We start from the raw sequence: 19,365 nt of genomic DNA, 5'->3' as shown, positions 1-19,365 counted from the left end.
CTGCTGGACAAAAGAAAAAAGCCCTTTTTTTCTTAACAGCAACACAGGGGGAAAAGACATAGATATTTTGTCAAAGACTTTTCTCAAAGCGTTTTTATGCCCTGGACACCACTAATCTTGGAGCCCTTATAAAAGTCTGGTTATGGACCTGCTCTGTGCTTTGAGAATTTCCTGACCTCACCCTGATGAAATTAATAGTTACCTAGGTGTGAAAGCTGCGTGGGCGGTCACATTAGCCCCAAAACTCCTCAGTTGCGAAGATTAGCTAGGATATGCCGGAGAAATTTTAGTGGAGAAAACATCTGTCTGTGCTCTCCACAGAGCTTATTTCTGCCATGCCCCACTGAAGGTTTATGGAGGTCAGTTAATTTCTCTGCATCCTCAATTCAGGACTGAGCAGTACCGGGTAGAATTTTCTGGAAAACCTATTTGAAATCATTATAGTTGAGCTGGTTTTCTCCACATTTCTTCTTTCGATACTTACTTTCTGACTGTAATTGCATAAACAATTCAAATTACTTTAGGACTGGAGAAGAATCTAAAGTAATACTTCACTTTGCTCTAACAGACTTGGCTGGACCAAAAAGCAGAAAAAAACCAAATACTGTAAAGTAAATTCTTACATACATAAAGTCAATTTGAGTCTCAGATAGTCCAGGTACAAATGTCAGCACAAAGTTGGGGACACAAGCTCTGGTACACATAGACTGAGTGTGTTACAGATTTATGAGCAATAATATGCAGTAGGAATGCAAATTATCCTAGACCAAACTACTCAATGAACTGAAGTTACTATATAGGCAAAGGAAAGTAGCATTTTAGTTTCTTGTCCAGTCTGGAAAATCAGAAGAACTTCCTCTATGACTGAACTGATCCATGTGTTGAATTACCAAGAACACATCAGGGTGTTTGCCGTTAAGTGTCTTCTTTGTAAGTGATGAGTCAACAACACAAGGCTCCTGGGCCAAGTACTAAAGCTGGCTAAAAACTAGACATCAAAAGACCACTTCAGTTAAAAAGCTTTCTAAGAGAAAGGGGTCACAGAAGCTCTCCAGGGAGACAGACTGACAGAAAGAGTGAGCCAAAGATTATGGAGTCAGAAAGCTTCCTCCTCCGTGCTACTACAAACAGCAAGCATTAAGGAAAATTCAAGCTAGTCTGGTACCTCAAAAAAACCCACAAAAACCAACAAATCCCAACTTGTTTCTGAAGCAAAAAAATTTTAAATTAAACATTTCTTCAAAAATAAATCTTTACTTTAAAATCCATTTACTCAGTACCACTTAGCTAAAAGAGAACTTCAGGTCACTCTCCCCTTCTTGGAAGAAAGAAAAATGAAGGACCAGAGTTCAGCATGGTTCCCACAGAAATGGTTGCACTCAGAGCCAGATACACAACAAGGAGATGATCTGAAAGTCAGAAAATTATGTGATTAGGGGGTTCTCCCATGTCGTTTCCCTTACCTGGGAAGGTATACGAGTTGGAGCTCATCTTCAAGGCCTCATTTTTTCCGAATTTTCAATTTGAAGAGAAATTCTAGACTGCAGAGAACTGTGAAACCACATGTGCAATGCAAATCCTGAAGATACCAGTTATTGCTATGGAACAGACCAAGAGAAACCCCATGTGTTTATTCAGAACTGGTGATTTCAAACCCTATCCATCACATTTACAAGTTCCCAGAGTCTCAACTTGGCGTCCTTAGTGGAATGAGAACAGGAACAGAGACCCTCGAACAAAACAGCATGATTCCAAGACATTTTAGCAATGGTATTGTGCTTCAGATGATATTAACATTGCTCCAGGCAGCTCACCTGCTGAAGGAAGTTCCTTAAAAAGGTGAATGCTCAGGTTTTACTACAGTGAGCTCCAACTACTCTGAAGATTACGGCTAAACCATTGAAGAACTTAGCAGAGCCCACCACCACCCCCTCTCAAAATCTCTGCACAGAGGTGACTATTCCTTTAGGGCTTCACTCTATTAGAGACAACATAATTTTAGATATTATCTGAAAGCCATGAGAATTTAAAAAGACAAAGTCTTTCTGTTCATGATCTGAGCAGAATAGCCACAGGTATTAGGAAAGAAGAGGTGCCTGCATACAACACAACCAAACGTTACAAAATACCCATGGAATTTACATGAAATACATCTACAAATCTGAACGTCCCTACCTTAAGATTTATCCTGATCCTATCATGGCAGGCAAGTACTTTTTCCTAAGTCTGTTATTACTTTTGGTTTTGTTACATAAGTAAGATCCCCAACCTTCTTCAACAAATGTTGAGACAATCCAAACATAAAACCGCTATCCTATATATTCTAATTTGTCTTACATGCTGTACTGACTCTACCAGCCCATACTCTACCTCCACTGTAGGAAGAAAACATACAACTATTTGGATTGGATTTGGCAGGACTGAAAATAAACTGTAAAAATATTATGGAGATTAACGAGTCACATAGCACTGGAATCCAGAAACACTGATCCAGACAAACAGAAAAGTTTCCATTTGGTAAAGAACTCCCTGCATCAAACCCTATTGAGACACACCTTAGAGATACAGCCACAGTAAAAACTCACATGATATTCATTTCGTAATTACAACTCCACTTCAGAAGGAGCCTGATCTTAATTGTGACTGACAGAAGCCTAAAGTGGTCAAGTGAAAGAAATACTTGCCATAAAATTGAAATCTTTCCTCCACTGACAGCAGCAAACATTTTTGCATCAGGTCACCGGTTCAGACTTAGCCGACTGTTTGGGCACTAAATCAAAATAGGTTCCTCTTTTTGCTGAGACATTAAACAACCTATCTTGAAAGTATCTAAAGACAACATACAGAATTTGAGGGGGTTGTTTGGGTTTTTTTCAGTATTCATGGACTTATCTAAAATAAGGTCCATTTACTCCACTCACTAGAAAAAAAATAAATAAGTACAGGAAATGCTACATCATACTAAAGAATTATCTTGAAAGTGCTCTTTAAAGGAAAAAATCCCAAACTCCTACCAACTACCTCCACGTTAAAAGAAAACAGGGGTCAGATGTGAATCTAAAGAATAGCAAGTTAATAAAGTATCCTCCTCCAAGCTTCCAGGAGAAGAAAAACAGAAGGGGGTGTTAAATCTTTGAATAAATCTCCAGTAAAGACAGCCAGAAATGATGCTGCCTTTAGCCACATGAAAGAGAATAGAAGGATTTCTCTTTTTAAATTAGTCTTTATTGTCTGCTTCGTAAATTGTGATCGCATGTGGTATTTATTACAATGAAATTTTATTGTTGCTATAGCCCTCTTGCTTGCATTTGGTGCTTTCTGTTTATTTTTAAAATAAAAATGTCCAGAATTCCCTCAGTTCGGGGACTGAAATTTTATGGCTGTGCACACGGCAGAGGGTCACAGTGACAAGCAAAGAGACTGAGTAAAATATAATACACACCATTTTAAGTTCAGACTCAAAGCAGTAGAAAAGAGTCCAGGTTGTGCTATCCCATCTCTCCAATTCATCCTCACACGGATACCTTTTTAGAGGTGGGATGGAAATTGAAGCCTAAGGAGATTTTTCTGTGCCTGTGTAACTCCAGGAGTTGGACTCTTTATTCTAAAGCCCACCAGAACCATTCCATTAGGCACAATTATTTAAGCCCTTCTACAACTGACCAAACCCTTTACAAACTTGCCAAACAGGCAAAGCCAATTCACGGATTGACACAAATTCACCTCCCCACTGAGGCCACGAATCACCACGTATATAAAACTAAAGAGAGACACTGATATGACCGCGGATAAACACATTCCTCGCATTTTTTTTTCCAGTTGGAAATTGACCCGCGTTTGGTTTGAATTAAAGATTCATCGCACTGAAACAAATAACTAAATGGAAAGATATGAGTCCCTTTGAAGAGCGTGCAAATCAAATTTGGGTGATAATTAGCAGCAGACAATTGAAACCTACTGTTTATTTGCACAGAGCCTGATGTTACTGAAACACGGCTTGAATTCAGAGAGAACGGAGGAGCGAGTGACTGAGTTTTCAGGATTTAATTTAACAGTTTAATATCTGAGGTAGAAACAACCACGCTTTTAACAAAATGAGACAGATGTACATGTGCTCAGGCCCTTCATTTCGGCTACTGTCCCCTACTGTACAATTGCTGCACTTTCAAGACTTTATAAGCCGTATTATTTTGTCCCAGAATACTGCTCCCTTGGGAAAGTGATGCATAGGGATGCCATAATTGGAAAGGAGAATAAGCTGCTCATGGTCGAGTTATAATGAAGTATTACCTCCTATAACGTCTGCCCAACTTAGTCCCTGTTTGTTTAACTTAGTTTGCCAGGGAGCATAAATACACGTGTCATCAGCTGCATGTTTGGCAAACCAAGCAGTTTTTTCTCAAGATGTGTTTGGCCTCAGCATAAGAGGAAGCACAATTTTGCAGCACAAGTGAAGATGAGAAAAATGGCTCTTCAGCACAGAGCAGGCTCGAGTAGCAACTCCCATAAGATACATTTGGCCAGAGCATTGAAGTGAAATTTTGGTGTATTTTTCACTTCACCACATGTTTTATAGATTATTTTTTTTCAGTCAGCCTGAGCTACCAGCAAATAAAGGAAGGCCTGATAGAGATTTTTAAAAGATCAGAAATGATAGCATCTTTGTGATGAAGGGAACTAGCAATCAGGACAATGAATTACACATGAAAAAACACGCCGTTGCAAGCTTTAAGAAACAGATCTTGCTGTATCAGGATACTGGTCCCCGTTCCAGATACTAAAGCCATCACTCCAAAAGAAGGAGACAGTTTTCATTCCACACTCGCTTTTATCTGCTGGAGTTCTGAACTAGGCCAGTAAAATGTGATTCCTATAGCTCGTTATTGCCCCATTTTATATCAATTATCCACGACACGGGTCAGCAAGGCGCCATCCCCCACCGAGGAGAGAGAGGACCACACCAACAGGCTGGTCCTCGCTCCAGCCCCACCCTGCAGGCAAACTGTCAGAGCTTTCTCTGCAGCTCCCCATCAGTTTTATGCTCCAAACCTGCTCTTGCTGAAGAATTTCAGGCAGTCCCTCCCTTTTTCACCCAAATAGAAAGCAGAGTGAAGCCTTAATGTGACCTACCTCCCATGGGGGCACTGCCCAACTTGAGACCTGTATCAATAATAAAATAGCAAAGCCAATGTATTCTTTCAAGTCTCTGGAGACAAGTTTTGCCTCTTCTGGGACAGTAACTCACATAATTTAGCACAGCTCCAGAGATCAGGTTTCTCCAGCCAAGGTTATGTTCTTCAGGATAAATGCATTTTCCTTCAAGTCGTTTGGAGGGTGTTCCCATACATTTACCCCTCCACCCAGAGAAAACATATTACCATTAAATTTCCATCTTACTGATGCAGAGCAATTTCTGTTAAAGCTAGGATTGTATTAATAACAACTACAGTCACCTGAATTTTAAGCCTCTAGAGAGGAATTGGGGCTTGGTTATCTGGCTGATTTACCACACAAATAGATTTCTGCTAATGAACTGAGTCTTCAGTAGCAAAACATATTCTTTCAGCTGTCACAGAAGCTAGCAAAGCTGGACTCCTGTAAACGTCTTTCAATGAAGTTTATGTTAACATTATTCAGTTTGCCACAAGCTAACGTACATAAAGGAACAGAGAACAAACCTCACCTGAAGTACAGATCACATACGCAAGCTGTTAGAAATTTCCAAGTCCTGGCTATGAGGTAGATGAGTTACTATCATAAGTATATCAATCAGAAGCAAGAAGAAATTATGGCCCTAACTGGCAAAGCTATGCCGAAAGAAACCCTTATCTTTTGGCTAAAATAAATATGGTTGTTTATTTCTTTTAAGGAACTGACACAAATAATACCAGTAAAGAAAAAAAATAAAAAACTAAACCAACCATCTGCCCTTGCCCCCAGAAAATAAAAGCTCTGGCACATGGCAGAATAGGCTGCTTTGGAGGTTTAAGAACAGGTTCATGGACATTCTTCCTGACAGCAACACCATTTATCAAGTCTGCACCTTCCTCACCTCCCACTTCTTTCTAACCTCACACTGCAGCTCTCAGAGGTTTCATTTGTGGCAACACGATGCTTGTGGGAAGACAGAAACAGGCAGCTCACAGAAAATGTTTGGGCTAAAGGGAAGCAAAACGGCCTCGTATGATCATGCATTGAGGATGAAATGGCTCCTCAAGACCCCTTTTCCAGCCTTCTTTCCAATAAATTTGCAATTTCACCCTTCAGTTCTACTCCTCTGTTCATTTACTGTAAATCACCTTAATAGCACCCCATTCCAATGGCTTTTTATCTTGATACAATCGAGTTAGCCCCATGCAACTCAGAGACAACCTCAGCAGCACTGCAAACACACTTTAACACCTTGAAAAGGAACTCCCATGACTTGCCATAAGATGACCACCTAAAACAAAAGCAGTGTGTTGTACATACCCGAGTATTAACAAAGATCTTTTTTTCAACAGAAATTAACTGAATTGGATTTTAAAACTAACCAATATTTTAAATTTTGGGCTGATCCGTTTCATTACAGGCAAAAATACAAATCAGCCAGATGACAGCATTTAAGACAAGGAAAGGAAATTCAAATTACCTGGGTTTTGATTTTTAGGAGCTGCAAAGACTGTAAGCATGGGACTCTGAGACACACAAGTTTGGGGCTAATTGTGTAAGGTTAAGTTCTTCCAACTCTCATCACAGTCAACCAAAACACTTGTTCACAAAATCAGAGCCCTTAGCAGAAACCTAGTACAAGTTGTAATATTTTAATTACAGGCGCCAGCTGGTTTTTTTCCTACTTGTATTTTATCCTTAAAAAAATACCAATTTTATAGTGAAAATGACCTCTAGGAGTGAATACTCTGCAGCACACTGAATCTCAGAGAACCAGGTCTATCTGCCAGCCCAGTCACCACCTGGCTGCACGACCACAGGCCAGGCACCGCACAGCTGGGGGACTAAGCTCCTCTGATGGAAAAGGAGACGTGAGGTGACCAGGTCAGCATCCTTCACCAATCCCTTAAGGACCTCCTGATGAATCACAACATCGAAATCCCCACTAATCGTTTTTAAAAGGAGCAAAGCAGCAAGAAACCTTCAGAGCCTGTTCTTGCGGCCGCGCTGCCTGCAGTGCGACGGGGCGGGCGGTGTGGGGAGAGGAGGGAGCAGGAGCCCTGCACAGTTGGCACAGCTGGCACAGCTACCCCACAGCCCCTTCCCCACGCTGGAGCCCGCTCCCCAGACACACGACGAAGCCTGAGCCACTTCCTCCACCTCGTGGAGAACCGTGAAACTGATGTGCAAACCCCAGTCACCAACAATTGATAAAATTTCAAGTCCAGAGAAAAAAATCCTTTCCTCAGCCCAAAAAGGTCCACAATTTCTGGAAATGGTTTCCTGTTCTGCTTGCTCTATCATAAGTGGTTTAAAAACCCTGGGTTTGTTTTATCAGTATGGAACATCATTAAATTTACAAGATATTCAGAGAAGCAACTTAGAGACCACTGCTGAGAAGTGGTCAGATCTTAAACTACCTTGAAAGTTGTAACCCTTGCAAATTATTTTCTCCCTAAAAAGTGCGGTCTCCTCAATCAGCGTGGTTTTTTTCATCTCACTGTGCTGTAGGTTTCGAAACCTTGTACCATTAAATTCCATTGCTGTTACGCAAGGCAGTAATCACTATTCTGTTAGTATTCTGGAACAGTCATATTCTTAATATAAGCTTTTTGATCTCACTTGATGCTTATATTTGTTTCGTAGCTGTCCTCCTGTATTTCGAGCTTACATGGAGACAGTCAGTTCACCTTCTCTGAATCGGCCACTATTTTGTCAGGTTCCCTTTTGCTCAATTTCTAACAATTTTTAACTTCCTGTCTCTCAACTCCCTCTCTTCTTGCCATAGCTTTTTTGGGGGCATAAGAGAAATTAACACTTCATTAAAAATAATATTTTAATAGAACTACAGAATTACCAACTTTTCCTTTTATTTCTGCTTCCATAGCCTCAGATTTTGTTTGCTCTTTGACTACTCATTTATCTTAACACATTTTCATTAAAGCGTCCATATTGACACCCACCTCAACACAAAGTATAGTACCACACAGCTGAACTAACTAAATGTATTAACTGGGTGTTAATTGCACAGCAAGTAGCAGTGAAATTAGGTTTTAAAATCAACACTCCATTAAAACAGCTGGGAGAAATTCACACTTTGCTGTACTATTGTGTCTGTCTGCATACAGCATCTATAGACATTATTTCTTTCTGAAAAGTAGACAAAATGCAGAAAAAAAGATATGGGTCTGCACAGCAAATTCTAGCTCTTACCCAGATTCTAGTGTTTACTTGCCTCGAATTTCTTCTTCCTTCTCTTGGGAAAATAAAAAACACTTGCCAATACTCATTACCCAGAGGAACAAGTGATTTAAGCCCAAACTCATGCAACCTGGTTGGGGGTAAAGGAGGCCAGAGCCCTGCGTGGGGCTCAGTGCAGACAGGCACCCCAACAACTAGAGAAGTCCAACAGCTCCACCGAAGCAGCACCAGTCACCCCTGCTTCGTGAGGACCCTGACCCTGGAAGGTGTGTACGTTCCTGCAGGCACAAGAGACAAAAGGAGTGTGCAGTCTTGAATACAATTTTTTTTTTTTTTGGTGAGAATCTGTACCAAAACTCCACACAACTCTAAGTAGCTGTTCCCAATTACCAGGGCTGGCTAACGACTTCCAACACCACCTTTGGAGGCAGCAGTCCGCTGATTGGATTTACCCTTTTCCCTGCTGTGGCTGCTAAGTGCTAGCCAGCTGGGCAGCAGATTGCTCCTTGGCTGGATCCCTCACAGCACAAAGGCGCTAAATAAATAATAAATTTCTATCACAAAGACTGATTTCAAGGTGCAGAAAAAGCAGAGGCTCAAATGTCTGAAGACGGACCCTTCTAAGTTTGCTCGCTGAGCACAGATGGCAGTTGCCAGCGCTGCTTTCACTGGGAACTGAAGGAAGGGATCAAGGCTGTTCTTGAGGGGGAAGCTGGCAGCTCCTGCAGCAGCAGATGACAGACTAGAGAAGTGCCAGAGACTGTGGATGAGGATAGACATCCAATATTTTGAACGGTGAAAAGAGGCAAGGCCTGTTAAAATGAAGAGCGCTCACTCCACCCAGTGAACACTTGAGGACTGCCTGGAGTTAGGAGCTACAGCACACAGCAGGCTCTCCCAGCAGAGGAGCACTAGCTGTGGCCTTTGGGAAATACTCGAGAGCCAGCTCTGCTGAAGATGACACCTACTTTGCTGCCGGTTGCTATTTTGGCTTCACAAAGGCTGACACTGGCACTACTCGGCGCCCTCTTCCCAGTGGAGTCAATCGGGGAAGGAAGTTTGACTCTTGCAGGAGGCTGAAGAACTGGGAATCAATGCTAAGCGTTTTGCGAGGGAAAGACTCCTACCTAGGAAACAGAGACACTGCTCAGATGGGGCTTCAGCCTCGTTAGGCTTGGTGTAACTTTTATACAGCACGCAGACAAGCCTTTAGATAGACCTCATGGTGCGTGAGGTACCGGTGCTGTCCTGCGCACCGAGACACACACCCTTGGAAGAAAGGCAGGCAGTCACCAAATTAAAGAGCCATCTGACAGCCAAGGATAATTGCTGGTCCAAAGGTGATAACGTGGTGAGTGCATGTAAGCACGTGAATCATAGAATCACAGAATCTTCTAGGTTGGAAGGGACCTTAAAGATCATCTTGTCCAACCGTCAACCTAACTTTGACAAAAATAGACACCCACACAACAAAGAAAGAGCAACACCATCACTAAACCATACCTCCCAGCACTACATCAACCCGTCTTTTGAACACCTCCAGGAGTGGTGCCTCAACCACCTCCCTGGGCAGCCCATTCCAATGTCTGATGACCCCTTCAGTGAAAGATAACCCTTTTGGTGAAAAGATGCAGTGAATGCACTGTATGACACAGGCACAGGGCAGGGCTAACAAGCTCACAACACTTAAATGAAAATTAAAAATACGCTCCTTATGCTGGATAAATAGTCACACAGGCAGCTGAAATCCTGTTGTGGTTTTTTTTTCTAAAATACCTCTGACTGGTAACAATCTTTTAACATGTTTCTAACAATGTATTTTCTTTCTAGATTATAAACAACTGAAAGCAATGCATTTTTGAATCCACCCATCACCCGTGTGGCCCCCAAAAGTTCAATTCAAAACCACAGTCAATGAAAGCAAAGTCACATTTAGTACCGCACATGTAAAAATCCATTATTCACAATTTTTACTGAATATTACCGGCACGGAATCACAGAATGGTTGAGGTGGGAATGGACCATTGGAGGTCATTTTGCCCAACTCCCCTGCTCAAGCAGGGTCAGCTGGAGCCATCTGCCCAGGACAATGTCCAGGTGACACAGCGCTGCAAGATTTTTGAGGTACTGCTCAACATCTACTTAGTCATCAGAAGATTCTTAAATTGCCTTATTTTCTCATTATAGGCCTGTATTTTGTAACTGATGCTTTTGATGGAGGAAAGGCTTCTGGCCATTATTTCAATGCCCTCAGAGACTTCAGACAGCATCGCTGCAGAGACAGGAACAAATACCCTGCCAGTAAAGATTAAAAAGAAAATTACCGCAGTAGAAAAAACGTGCACACAAGGACCAACTGACCTGATGTTGCATCAGGGATGGAATATCTGGGGGAAATAATGTACTCAAAATGAGATGTCATTACATCTGTAGAACTTCAAAACTTCCCCTCATTACTAAGAGCCCACCAGAACCATTCCATTAGGCACAATTATTTAAGCCCTTCTACAACTGACCAAACCCTTTACAAACTTGCCAAACAGGCAAAGCCAATTCACGGATTGACACAAATTCACCTCCCCACTGAGGCCACGAATCACCACGTATATAAAACTAAAGAGAGACACTGATATGACCGCGGATAAACACATTCCTCGCATTTTTTTTTCCAGTTGGAAATTGACCCGCGTTTGGTTTGAATTAAAGATTCATCGCACTGAAACAAATAACTAAATGGAAAGATATGAGTCCCTTTGAAGAGCGTGCAAATCAAATTTGGGTGATAATTAGCAGCAGACAATTGAGACCTACTGTTTATTTGCACAGTGGTAACTACCTCTGGAATGGACACACACACATAGAGCTGAGCATTCTGCTTTCCACCCTCTCTTTCCTTCTTTTAAACCTTTTACAGAAGACCAAGCCAACTCATCAATACCAAAGCGCCTGCAGCCTTGAAAGCAAAGGAGGGGAAGCAAGCAAAAATCCTTATTTTTCGGCTGTTCTACAAAACAGCCCTTTTAACAATTTATGTCTGCTGCTTCTCCTCTACCTCTCCATACACATAACAAAACTGGTTTTCAACTCAAACATTGCCTTTAGACTGCAGTACTGACAAAACAGAACTATATTTGCCTGTAACTTTTTGAGGTTCCTTTAACCAGGTCTCATGATCGGTGGGATGGTTAACTCCAACCTTCAGCCTCGCATTGTTTCCAGGCCTGCACCCTGCTATCAGACGTGTAGCCACAGAACTGCTATTAGCAACTTCAGGTATCAAAGACCACAGCAGATGGCAAAAATAAAAATAAAAATAAAAAATCAGATTTCCGGTTTTCACTGTTAGCAATGACCTCGTCCTGATCTCTAGTATGTATTTCTACTGAGCTTAGCCTGGTAAGAAAGAAAATACCTTCACCCTCCTTGGGGTAGATGATAAACATATCTGCATGCAAGTAGCTAAAGAGTTTACAAATTAAAGACGTAAAACTAAATTCCCCCAAAAGATATTATATCTCACTTAAGGAAAATGGGAGTACAAATCAACAGCTAAGATTATTTTTAGGATCCTGCTTAATCACAAGGGCTGTGGAGTAAACCGGGCAGTCTCTGACAAAACACTGCTGCAGAGACAGGTTAAAGTCACTTAAGGCTAGAAGTATCTGAGAATGCTCATTTACTCAGGGGATTCAAATTCGCTAAAGGATAAAACAGAAAAAAAAAAAAAAAAAAATAATCAGAGTGAGGTGGGACCTCTTTTTTGGCTTTGACAAATCAAATGTAGTGTAATTCAACTTAAAAAAAAAAAGCAGGTCTTCAACCCCTTGGGAAATAAGTTTTAATTCTCAGACTGGCTGTCACAGAATTAAAATTGCCCTCCTCAATAGGCAAGAGCAAGAGGCAATAACATAATTTATTCTCATAAATTGAATACTTATTGCAGGTGTCATAAGGTTGTATACATTTTCACTAAAAAAAAAAAAAAAAAAAAATACCCTTTTCTATCAATGGGGAAAATTAACCTCAGAAAAAAAACAGCACAGTAGCAAACAGATTCCACACCTTCCCTACCTCTTGCTAAGGAATACATTGCCAATGATGCTCATTTAAAATGATGAAAACACTTCTCCAGTTCCACAATATTTTGGAATTTACTGACAATCTTTACCGATGTTCTTGCTTAATTTAAAACCAGACCTTGCATATTAGTTACGATCTTCCACAAGCAGCTGTCAAACTGTGTTGAGCCCATCCTTGCAACATTAAGACATACAAATCCACATCCAAATAGAATATTCACTACATTGTAAATTAATCCTTCACATAGTATCATCCAGGTATTTTCAGAGGTGCAAAGAAAAAATAAAGGTTTAATAATTTTTTAAAAATGCTAATTATTTGATCCAGTGCAGACACGGACACAGTCCTGTACAACTTCCTGTCCATATAATACGTCCTGTGTTTTCAAAATCAAGTTTAGACATTTAAATCCCAAAGGTCCACACAAGATCCATCCCCAACACATCCCTACCTACCTTCCTGCTCTTCTCTTCCAAACCCTGGAGCCTCGTCTCTTTCACCTTCATCTGAATTTCCTTCTCTGTACACAAAGGTTTCCGAGTCCCTGAGCGCTTGGTATCCAGCCCTTCTCAGGCACAGCAGACTGGTCTGTTACTGGCCTCTGTTAATAGGGGCCTTCCAAATCCCCAATTCCCCGATTAATTTTACCTTGAAAGCAATGTGAAATTGAATCGTTCAACCTCAGGATTGCTAACCGCATGCATTTTTATTCTGTTTGCCATTTATCAGCCTCAAATACACCCACCAATACCAGGCTGTGAAACGAACTACAGCAGGTTTCCAACAGGGTGACACTCTGCTGCTGCTGCTCACTGAAAGGATGTGCAACACACACACATCAGCCACAGTATGGCTGGAAAAAAAAGAGCCTGAAACATCTATTAGATAATTGACATACAGTTTCAGTGTGTTGTTGCATTTTGGAATGAGACTTTGGAAGAAATTCTGAGATTAAATCAGCTTCAAACTGAATCTTAGAAGTTAGTCAAATTCAATAGTAGTGCAGAAAGACTTTTGTTTACATCACTTAAAGTACTGCAGAAAGAACAAAATGGACATTTATATACGTATTTGGTCAGTGCTGGCCCAGTGGCTGAACCCTGCAGTGCTAGAAAAGCATTTAAATACCTGTATTTATAATATTAGCCCCTTTAGTCCCACAATAATCACTGAAGCCACGTTATCTTTAATTGAGCTTTTCCTGTATGCAAACAAGTACCTGCTGCATGCAGCTCCCTCGAAGCCTATGAGCTGCCTGACTTGTCAGCAGATGGAATTCACTCACCAAAATAATTGCAGAATTTGTGATTACAGCTTTAGAAGTTACATGAAAAGTTTAAAAAACAAGCACCTTTTTCCAGCGTGTTTCAGCTGCCATCTGAAAATTTCAAAAAGGAGTCAGTTTTGAGTGTCTCTGAAGTTGTTCCCAGAGCTTGAAGTTGATGAAAATCCAACTGCTGAGACACAGCTCAGGAATGACATACATTTAAAAAATAACTTCACTCACCCTGGTACTTCTCCAATTAAACTTTACAATTTGTAATTTCTGAATTTAATTTCAGCTGCTAAATTTTAGTTGTGATCACAATGATCCAGACAGGATTTTAGCCTCATATAAATGTCAAATATTTTAGCTCATTTTTAATTTGAGCCACTTTTATAACACCCCTTACCTGATGTTAACTACTTCCAGTATTTTCTCACCATGACTTGCACATGGTTTCACATCTCCGTATGAACATTTGGAGTCAAAGCTCACAGGAGAGAGTAAAGCTCTGTATGTTCAGAATTTTGCAGCAATTATTAAAAGTACATAATGTTTAGAGGAAATAGCAGCCTACTTATATGAAAACATTTTATTCAACCACCATCCCAAATAATACCATTAATTATATAATGGTACCTACCTAAGTGCCGAGATGGTCATCATTGTAGAATCTGAGAGTCCTTGCATCACCTTCCACCCAAGGTTATCACACAAATTATATTTCATGCTTTTTTAATTTTTAGTTTTTTAAAGAGAAGTATTACCACCATAATCCTTAACTGAAAATCATCCTTCCACTAATTCATCAGACTGCGGATCCGACCCTACGTGCCAGGCGTCTCGAAAGGAATGCCAGAGTTGGGTCTATGTTATGTCCACCTCAGTGGTGTGCAGAGACAGCAGAGCTCTATCAGGACAAGCCTGTTCTGGTAAATTAATTAGAATGAAATATCACTATCTTCACAAGTTGTAATAAACAAGGTACAGTAAGGAACTTGTGTAGCCAGAAGCGCAGAGTAATTTTGAAAGTCGCCTCCGGTATGACCAAAGCTACGTAGACATAAAAGCTAACTGAAAATTAAAAAGCTGTCCAGATGTATAAGCATGGACTAGAATCATAGAATTGTCTAGGCCTGAAGGGACCTCCAAAGGTCATCTAGTCTGACCCCCCCACAGCCAGCAGGGACACCCCCAACTAGACCAGGTTGCCCAGGGCGTCATCAAGCCTCACCTTGAATATCTCCAGGGATGGGGCCTCAACCACCTCCCTGAGCAATCTGTTCCAGTGCTCCACCACCCTCACAGTAAAGAACCCCCTCCTAATCTCCAATCTAAATCTGTTCCCCTCCAGCTTAAAGCCATTGCCCCTCATCCTGTCACTACAGGCCTTTGTAAACAGTCTCTCCCCAGCCTTCCTGTAGGCTCCCTTCAGGTACTGGAAGGCTGCTATTAGGTCTCCCCAGAGCCTCCTCTTCTCCAGGCTGAACAACCCCAGCTCCCTCAGCCTGTCCTTGTAGCAGAGGTGCTCCAACCCCCTGATCATTTTAGCGGCCCTCCTCTGGACACGCTCCATCAGGTCCGTATCTTTCTTATACTGAGGGCTCCAGACCTGTACACAATACTCCAGGTGAGGTCTCACCAGAGCAGAGTAAAGCAGAAGAATCACCTCTCTGGACCTGCTGGCAACACCTCTTTTGATGCAGCCCAGGATGTGACTGGCCTTCTGGACTAACTAAACTTACTTCCCCTTCTAAGCACTGAATTCTAAACTCATTGTCGTTTCATTAATATGGTTGCAACAACTTGTATCACATGTGAACACCTCATCTGACTTGTTAGTGTTAGGTTATTTTTTCCCCAGAAAACCGTATGAAAACAAGTCTAGACAAAAAATAAAGCAGTGTTCTATGCTCAGCACACAACAGGACAACTTCAGAGGTTTTTGCTTTTACACCAAAAATATTGATTCAGCTGGACACTTTGTGTCCTTTTATCTTTTTGTTCCCTAGCACAGCAGGCTTGTTCAAGTTTGCTATCACAATTAGTTATTATGGATACATTTTTTTCAATTTCCAGTACAATGACTAGTTGCAATACAAGTGGCCCAGAAAGAAAATTGCTGATCCATAAATTACAAACAAATAATTCAGTATACCCACCACTACTGCAATCTGAAATCTGTGTACAGTGTATTGTCTCTGTGCACTGAAGTGGCCGCTCTTCAGATCTTCACCAGAACTCGCTTATTTTCTGCAATGACTTTCTTTAGCCAAAGGGACAGGTGACCCCCAAGTCATGAGGACAGCTCCTGGCATTTCTTGAAGCTGACAAACACATCATTGTGAAAACTCCAAGGAAAACTGTGTACAATTCTAAAGGAAAAATTCAAAGGCTTATAAAGAAAGCACCTCCTGAAGAAGAGAGGAATTTCTGTAAGGTTTAAAATTACTTAAATACCTTTCTTCGTGCCAAACTTATTCTAGCAACTATTTTTTCCTTTGCACTGATCCTCAAGATGAAAGGTGCCCTGACTTTCCTAAATAAATGCATTAACACACTTGCCCAAATCTTCAGAAATTTTCTCCCGAGTGTTGGAATAAACATTATAAACCCCATCAATAAAATTGTTATTGAAAGGCAATTAAAAAAAAATACACTGTGTGTAATAAAAACATGTTCTGAAGCAAAAACAGCTGCACAGTAACTGTACATCAAACGTTTCCCAACCCAGAAAGTTTGCCTGGTAATTCTACAGGGATAAAGAGAAAAAAAAAAAAAAACAAGATGCTTAGCCATCCTAACTCAAACGGAGATGAAAATAATGTATAACTGACTTTATTCATGTTTTTACTGTCTGAATCCACGTAAGAAGCATTCAAAATGCATGTTTATTTTGTCTCACTGACAAAATAATGAATACTGACCATAAAGATTTCTACCTTTCAACACTGCAGGCCCTACTCCAAGTTGAGAGGCAGTGCACTTCACCAATCCTTCGGTTTTCACAGCCTCCAAAAATAAAGTGTTGAAGTTCCAAGCATAACAGCTTTACTAGACCAGAATCTCAGCGTACTTTCTGAAAAATTCAATCACAGTAAGAAAAGGTTCATCACCCCTCTCAAAATAGGAAGAAGCATTACATCACCAGCAATTGTAATATCCTCTTACAGCCAAAAGGAAGGGGTTGTAATATCCTCTTACAGCCAAAAGGAAGGAACGGGAAATACTGCAAATACAGTTTATCTATGACCAAATACCTATCTATAACCAAAAATGGGCACAACTCAGAAACCTGCAGCATGGATGAGGTGGGCAGCTGAGTAACAAAATCCACCTCTTTTCTTCTCTCTCCCCAACGTATCAGGAAGATGAAGGCTCTATCTTGAGAAAACATGCAGGTGAAGGGGAGCATGTCTCAGCAACCTCTCCGTGGCAAGGTTTCTAATGACAACAGAGCAGGACCACTGGCAACCTTATTATTTGGAGATCAACCCCACTGTATGTAGTTGTAATGTGACATGAACCAAGCCCTAATAGCGTATGTTCAGAAATATTCATAACGAGTATGGAAAGTTGGCCTGTTAAGTATTTTATAACAGGGCTGCATTATAAAAAGCACAGGGTAAGAATATTCTGCAACCATATTATTTAAAACTGAGAATAATCCTCTTTTGGAAATGTAAAATACTCAACTTGGTTAAATCAAGACAATCACAGATAGACATTTTTTCCCAAATCTTTGGCTGTATTGCAATGGTTGTTTCAATTTGTAATCTCCAACTAAACATTTCCTATCCATGGATTAACAATATATTTACTGACTTGTGTCTTTTAACAGTATTTATCCAACATAACAAAATAAACTGCAATTTGTTATACTTTTTTTTTTACAAAACATTTTATAAATATTTTTACAAAATGTATACAAAGCAATTTCAAGTGAGACATACTTTACAAATGAAGGTATTTAAGCAAATAAAGTCCATACCACACTGACAATAAGTGACACATCCTCTTTAAGTGAAGTCAGTCTGTAAGGCCTCCCTAATCTAACAGATAAATTATACTAAAATCTTCAAAACAAACATAGTTTTCTTAATTGCCAGTTTAAAATTTGTTTTAATATTAGGCAGTATTAAATAACATTGAAATCACAATGCTGATCCAGCAAAATAATGAAAACATGTTTGAAGTCATGCACATTCACAATACTTTGCTGGACTGGAGCCCATATGATTAATAAATTCATACTTTTTTTTTTAAGCACAACAAAAATACAATTTTTTCATTTACTGCTTCACCACGTACCAGAATTCCTTTAGAATTGAATTCAAAGGAGTGAACACAGAACACTAACAATCTAAGATTAATCTTGCTAGGATTGATGGGTTCCTCTCGTAAGTAGTTCAGAGAAATGTGTCTGACCAAATCAACCATGATTACTTCTTGTAATTTGTCATTTTTTTATAAGCCATTGTCCCCCATCCCCAAATGAGATCCAATAGAAGACACACAGCCTGATACTTCAATTACGAATTTCTGTAGAGAGGCTGGAAACCCATTTTGAGGTGGCACAAAAAGCAAGTGGATCAATGAATGTGCAACTTTACTTTTTTTTTCCCCTATAAACAAAAAATGTAACTAGTCAAAATACAGCTGTGTAACTTACTGTTTTCCTTCCTTGATAGTTTTAGAATGGTTAAACTTCCGAAATGATAAAATAAAATATGCACCAGGATACACAGCCATGAGTATATTATTAAATCTAAAAAGGCAATAGGTGAAGACTATATTGTCAGTTTTGCCAATAAGAAAACAAGTAACCGCCTGAGACTCTATTCTATGGACACCTAACTAAAAATTTAAAACTGGCAGTACTTATTATTACCTTGAATATTTTATACAACACTTGGGAATGATGGATTTTTACAAACATGTACTTTAAAATTGGCACATTTCTTTTTTAAAATGGCAATTAGTAACATACAAAACCAGTATTTCCACTCACGTTGAATGGGGAAATGAATTTTAAGGAAGTTCATCTTTCTCACATTGCTTTCTAGATTTGGTTTCCTTTAGTGGTCAGACAGTGGACTGTAGCTCAACACTGAGTTGCCCTGTAATCTTCTACTGTGACAAGGATCTAATTCTGCTTTCTTTTGCACTATTCAGATGGACTGAATTACATGACAGCAAACCCCTCTGTTTTCTTTCCTGGCAATCTGACAGACAACCACAGCCTGTCACAATGAGCCTCTCTATGAAGAAAATTGTAATCAGCAAGTCTGGAAAACGGCTGGTAATCTTTCTAAGAAATTGTGGAGAAGGTTCCGGGGGAGAACATGAGCATACCTTAGAAATCACAAAAGCTATATCCTCCTGAGCAGACGTATGTACTACACGCACGTGACGAATGTCACCGTACTTATGTGCACAAAAGCACTCATGACCAAAGTAAACTAGGAAAAAGCAGCATGGGCAGCAAAAAAAAAAAAAAAAAAAAAAAAAAAGAACCTTCACCAATTGGACTTTGAATAGTTGTTTTGTAGAAGTTTGGCACATGAGTTTGTTTAATTTTTTATATTGAATTATTTCCCTGTATTAGTTAAAAAAAAATACCTTTGGTACTCTGCGATGCCATGTCTGTAGAAAAAAAAAAAAAAAAA

General features: G+C 40.1%; 1 protein-coding gene across 7 annotated transcripts in view; it reads right to left on the bottom strand.

The window, feature by feature from the left end:
- GLTSCR1L (GLTSCR1 like) overlaps positions 1-19,365 on the bottom strand; it is a 65,989-nt gene that overhangs the window by 13,141 nt on the left and 33,483 nt on the right. The window contains exons 13-15 of one of the 7 annotated variants that reach the window (XR_001413010.1): positions 16,624-16,775; positions 15,859-16,071; positions 14,542-14,625 (exon numbers count right to left, since the gene is read on the bottom strand). Coding sequence is in view for 2 of the 7 variants with exons in the window: in XM_014950881.1 (XP_014806367.1) it covers positions 19,096-19,158 (63 nt within the window). In the remaining 5 variants the exon portion in view is untranslated. Of the gene's footprint in view, positions 1-14,541; positions 14,626-15,858; positions 16,072-16,550; positions 16,776-17,423; positions 19,159-19,365 lie in introns of those variants that run through there. The other 6 variants (XR_001413011.1, XR_001413007.1, XR_001413008.1 and 3 more) reach the window with 6 other exon arrangements.

This window comes from Calidris pugnax, unplaced genomic scaffold (genome assembly GCF_001431845.1).
Source record: "Calidris pugnax isolate Ruff unplaced genomic scaffold, ASM143184v1 scaffold24, whole genome shotgun sequence".
In the NCBI taxonomy this organism is placed as follows: Eukaryota; Metazoa; Chordata; class Aves; order Charadriiformes; family Scolopacidae; genus Calidris; species Calidris pugnax.
This window is presented reverse-complemented; position numbering and strand designations above follow the sequence as displayed.